Source organism: Myotis davidii, unplaced genomic scaffold (assembly GCF_000327345.1).
Source record: "Myotis davidii unplaced genomic scaffold, ASM32734v1 scaffold1527, whole genome shotgun sequence".
Classification (NCBI taxonomy): Eukaryota; Metazoa; Chordata; class Mammalia; order Chiroptera; family Vespertilionidae; genus Myotis; species Myotis davidii.
This window is the reverse complement of record NW_006298269.1, coordinates 709,233-714,672: the sequence shown is the minus strand read 5'-3', so window position 1 is coordinate 714,672 and position 5,440 is coordinate 709,233. Positions and strand designations below refer to the sequence as shown.

General features: G+C 55.3%; 1 protein-coding gene across 2 annotated transcripts in view; it reads right to left on the bottom strand.

The window, feature by feature from the left end:
• Positions 1-815: 815 nt before the first annotated feature.
• The window catches only part of TMEM106A (transmembrane protein 106A), a 5,665-nt gene continuing 1,040 nt past the window's right edge, over positions 816-5,440 (bottom strand). Inside the window, exons 3-7 of one of the 2 annotated variants that reach the window (XM_006773906.2) lie at positions 4,150-4,303; positions 3,550-3,690; positions 3,396-3,439; positions 2,822-2,875; positions 816-2,276 (exon numbers count right to left, since the gene is read on the bottom strand). In XM_006773906.2, the coding sequence (XP_006773969.1) occupies positions 2,156-2,276; positions 2,822-2,875; positions 3,396-3,439; positions 3,550-3,690; positions 4,150-4,303 (514 nt within the window). In that variant the 3' untranslated portion in view covers positions 816-2,155. Of the gene's footprint in view, positions 2,277-2,621; positions 2,676-2,821; positions 2,876-3,395; positions 3,440-3,549; positions 3,691-4,149; positions 4,304-5,440 lie in introns of both variants that reach the window. The other variant, XM_015570574.1, reaches the window with a different exon arrangement.

The window sequence follows — 5,440 nt, the reverse complement described above, 5'->3', positions numbered from 1 at the left end:
GGTTCACAGGTCAACGCTCAACCACTGAGCCACACTGGCCGGGCTGGCCCTTTTCTTTAGCAATGATAGTTCTGTTGGGGCTTCAGGTTTATGACTCTCACAGGAGCCATCACCCCTTCCTCCTAGCTGATGCTTACTGAGATACAGCCGGGGAAGGAGGGACTGGCGCCCACCAAGCAGGCCTGGGCAGCAGTGGGAAGAGGTGGCAGCCAGGGAAGGACCGCCCCAGTCCAGTGTAATTCCTGGCCCACAGTGGGCATCCAGCTGTTGAATGGTTGATGAGAAGCAGGATTGGAGAGGCAGAGCTCAGAGTGACGGAGAGCTATAGCCTCAGGTACAGGACACCGGGCCCTGGAAGGGGAGAGGGATTAGCCTCTTCCTTCCTGGGTGTCAGCCTTTCCAAGGAGCAGAGACAGTCAAGAGGCCCCAGAGGCCCAGGAGTCCCCCTGACTACTTCCTCAAGCTGACACCAGGGTCCTCCAGCCCGGCCCCCTCCCCCCTGGGACCAGGGAGGGGGATGCCTGGGTCTTGTGGCCCACACAACATCACCTTTGTCAGATGGAAGGAGCCCTTCAGTGCACTGTTTCTTGAGGGGAGCAGCTTGGGGGGGGGGGCACACAGAATAGGACTAAAGTTGGAAGGGGCCTTAGAGATACATGGTGAGAAAGGGAGCGAGCCATCTCTCAGAAGCCAGAGGCAGGACACGTTGTCAGGGGCTCGGGGCCTGGGGAAGACACCTTGGCACTCCTGGGACATCAACACCAGGCTGAGATGGGGCATGACCACCAGCTCCCTTCCCGCTCACAGGAGACTTCTTCTTTAAACATTAAGTATAGTTTATTGACTACAATATAAATTCTTTACATTTGGCAACCTACACACAGAAGAAACTCTAACCCGGCCTTCCTGGAGTCCCCCACTCTTGCCAGCACCACCTTGACCCGTTACCCAGACATGAAAATGTGGAGACAGCACAACCTCCTTCCTCGCTCTTGTTCCCCCAGCCCACCAGGCACCAGGCTCTGTCACCAGTCCCCCTCTCCACCCATCCTCCTTCAGGTTCAGCTTTCTCCACCACCCAAGCTCATCTCTCTGCCCGCCTGATAAAAAACAGTCACCTTTAGTGAGCAAACACCACTTCTGCTCACTAAAGAAGGAAACCGCCTCCACGTGGAGCCCAGGGGGACCTGGAGGACTTAGCTTCATCTGAGTGACAGCAAAGACCAGTCCCTACTGATGTGCTGTCTCTACCGTCAATGCCCAAAGGAAAGCAGAGGCCTCTGGGAGGTGGGCCCTGGTGTGGCAGAGCCCAGCAGCCTGGCCTGCCTGTGTCTCCTCGCCCAGGCTCAGGGTTATGGGCTCACCACCGGCCAGGGGCTCTCCTTCAATAAATAAACATCTGTTAAAATGACTCTGGCTTTGTCTGTCTCCCCCGCCGCCCCTCCCCCCCCAATGGGTGCCAGGTGCCTCCCTCCCCTCCCCTGCTACTTTAAGTTGCTCTTGCTCTGAAGAGAATAATAAACTGTTTCACGGGGGAGAAGCTGGAGCTGTCTTCCTGGGAACCAGGACAGTCTGTAACCAGGAAGGATGCAGAGCCTTGGCCAACCCAGCTGTCAGACGGGCAGGGGACAAGTTCCCAGGAGCAAAGTCGATCATCACCATCACTTTGTCACACAACCCAAACAGGGAGGCACAGGCGAGCATCTGTGTTCTGCAAAAGACCCTGGAGACCGCACTGCATGCCCCCCAAGTCGCTTTCCCATCACTCGGTGGAGAACCTGAAAAGATGCATGTCTTTAACGCTGGATACGACGCTTTCTCACATTCAGGCAGGAGGAAGGCCAGACCTGAGGAGCTGGACAACTAGAACAGAGAGAGCAGGGGCCACTCCAGGGACTCTAACTCCATGGAAACATCATGTCAGACTTCCCTCAGGCCTGACCCAGGGAAGGACCTGGTGGCAGCCCCGAGGAGAACCCGGCTTCCGTGCCTGTGGGGATCGGAGCGCTTCCTGGGTGTGGGTGGGGTGGGAGGGTGTGATAAAGCCGGGCTTTTCCGTTGGCCAAGTCACCACAGTCCGTCCTTGGGCCCCACGGAGCTGTGAGAGATACAGACCAGGCTGGCAGGTGCCTAGAGTTTGGGGACAGCAGACAGGTCACAGCAGGTGAGGGACCAGCAAGTGGGGCCCTGATGTGTTTTCCCGGCAGTCCACGTACTCATAGCTCTGGAAGACTTTCTGCTCTGAGTGGCTCAAGCAGATGTAGGTCACGGTGCCCCTGGAGAGGAAGCAGGCTTGGCTGTGATGTCTGGGAGGAAGAGGAAAGCTCTGGCCGTGGCCTGCTGTCTGGGGGTGGGGGGGTGGCTCCCTCAGGTCCCACCCTCCCTTTCTTGTGTTCCCCACTCTGCTAAGGCAGCTGAGGTTGCTGCCTCACCTGTGTTCCAGACAGCTCTGTGGCCGTCACACCAGAAGCTTAGGAGCAAGGTGGGACCTAGAGTAGGGGCTGGACCTGCTCTTCCCAAGAACTAACAGATCCATGGGGTCACCTTGGTAACTCTCCTCTCACAGGTGAGGCTGAGGAGAGACTGGAGTCAGAAGTGGGAGAGGTCCAAGCCCTACTTACTGGATGTGCAAAAGCACATGGTGGACTTTGATTTTCAGCCAGCTACAGATTTTGCTGAGAGAGAGAGAGAGAGAGAGGGAGACATTGGATCATGTGCAAGAACTAACAGATCCATGGGGTCACCTTGGTAACTCTCCTCTCACAGGTGAGGCTGAGGAGAGACTGGAGTCAGAAGTGGGAGAGGTCCAAGCCCTACTTACTGGATGTGCAAAAGCACATGGTGGACTTTGATTTTCAGCCAGCTACAGATTTTGCTGAGAGAGAGAGAGAGAGAGAGAGAGAGATTGGATCATGTTTCACACTGAGTGGCCATCAGAAGGCTTAAAGGCTTGCAAGTCCCAGCCTTGTCACCTTCTAGGCCCCTTTCCCTCAGGGGCCCTAAATGCCACCCCCCACCCCCCTCTGACTAAGGAGTATGTCATCCTCCTTGCGACATCACTCCACCAATCCCAACCAGCTTGGCCCAGGCACATGCTGGCCCCTCCCTCACCAGAAAATGACATTCATCCTCAGCAATTCAGGCTAAAGAGCCCCAGGTCACATACTGTAAGGATTAAGGAAATGCTAGCCTGTTCCTCATTCCAATCTAGTTCTAAACAGGAGGAGAGCCTGGGGACCCTGAACACTTCCTTGCACATTGCAGCCTCAGCCATGAGTACAGGCCAAAGACGGGCTGCAGGGTTTTTGCTAAGCAATCAGAAAGCCTGGTGGGGATTAAAACCACGTTTCCAAACAGAAAAGAGGCAGAGGGAGAAGAGATCAAGGGGTACTCACTATGTGTTTTCATCCAAGATCCTGTTGGCTACTGCATAAAAAATCTGTCAACCAAATGGCACGGGGTTAGCCCCAACTCCAGCCGTCACCCGCTTCCCACCACCTCACCCATCCACACCACTGTGGGCAGGGCTGGCCAGGGAGAGGGAGACACCTGTTTACTGGCCAAAGGGCCGATGTGGAGGAGGAGGCTATTTGAGACCTGCCCCACCACGACGGACAGGTGCAGCACCTCAATGGTTAGCTGGGTCACAGTGATGGGGTAGTAGTTGCTATTGGAGATGTTCAAGATATTCTGGGGATGAAGACAAGGAAAGGGAGGGGTGAGTGTGGCCATCCTTGGAAAGGAGAAGTCAAACAGTTTCAAAACCCCCGGCCTGACTGAGCCCCACCCCGATATGGACCTCAGCTGCTGAGGACAGTGCCAGGAGCCCCTCTCGGGGCTCTTACTGGTGAGGAGTCACTTTAACTAAAACATTAAGCCGGCTCGGGATCCAGTCCCCCCTGCCCACCCAGGGAGCCTCAGGCACGCCACTCCCATCACACCCCGTGGTTTATTTCTTGGGCCCTGATTCTGACCCTTCACTGTGGAGAGTCCCAATCCTACGCAATCTGGGGTTCAGGGTGGCCCCTGCTTCTCCCCAGGTTTCTAACCCCCTCTGGGTGCCCAGGATCGCAACACTGGGCAAGGGCTACAGAGGAGTATTGCTGGGAAGGTGGGGGTCAGAGCCCAGAGGCACAGGCACCCACCTACCGTTATGTTGATGTAGACAGTCTCGTCCAAGGCCACAGTGGAGGAGGAGTTGAGGCCTGCAGGCTGCGTGTCGATGGACCGGGGAAACAGGAAAAAGATGGTGAGGGAGGAGGTCACCAGGCAGATGAGCACTGCCAGGAACACGAAGAGCTCCCTGTGGTAAAGTAGGACCCAGGGGAGAGGAGTGGAGAAGTCTGAACCTCAAGGGAACTGAGGTGCTCCTCTCCACATGCAAGGCTCTCCAATGCATCCTACACCCCCCCCGCCCCCCCCGCCATGTAGCCCCCTGGATGTGGAGGGCCAGCCTACACTCCGATGTGGCACTGAGCAAGTAGGAGCACAGGACCAGGTGGCAGACAGCTTGGCTTCCATTACTAGCTCTCTGGTCCAGTGCCTCTGAGCAACCCTAAGCCTCAGCTTTCTTGCTTGTTAAAATGGAGATAACTGTCCTTACCTCATAGAATTTGATATACACTAATGCGTGAAAAAGCACCAATCCCAGGCCCTGGCACATAGCTAAAGCCCCTGTTACCACTGGGAAAAGCCAGTCCACATGAATTCTGAGAGTTGTGAATATTCAGAACAGGACATCATCTGTCATTTAATTTAAAATTGAGATGGGCATTAAAGCGATAGCACCTTGTGAGTGTCTCATGAGTGGCACTGTTAGATTTAGATTCTGGTGCCGTGGTGGGGAGGGCGGGTGCTGGCTCCCAGATCGAGGCTGAGAACTGTGGGAGGGGACTGCAGGGATCCTGTCAAATAGACCCAGATGATCATCAGGGTCACGACACCCCAGCCCCGGCTTAGAGACACTCAGGGTTGCCTCTAACGCTCTGAAGTGTCTCCGAACAGGGGGCAGCTGGCTTCCCATCTCTCCTGGGAAGAGGACAAGCATGTCTGAGCTGCCACAGGGGGGAAGCTCTTAGGAAAAATAACTTCCCCAGACAAACTGCAGCCAGGACCACCTCCCTCCCTCCTGGAAGGACTTGCAGAGTCAAGAGGTCCTCTGTTTTCAAAAGGGAGCCATGGCCCAGCCGGGGAGGCTCAGTAACTGAGCGTCAACCCATGAACCAGGAGGTCACTGTTTGATTTCAGTCAGGGCGCGTGCCCGGGCTCGATCCCCAGTGTGGGGCATGCGGGAGGCAGCCAATCAATGATTCTCATCATCGATGTCTCTATCCTTCTCTCCCTCTCCCTTCCTCTGAAATAGAAACCATTTAAAAAAAAAAAAAAGCAGTTGAAGAAAGAACAAAGCAAACACTAGATGAATTTGTCAAAATTTAATGTT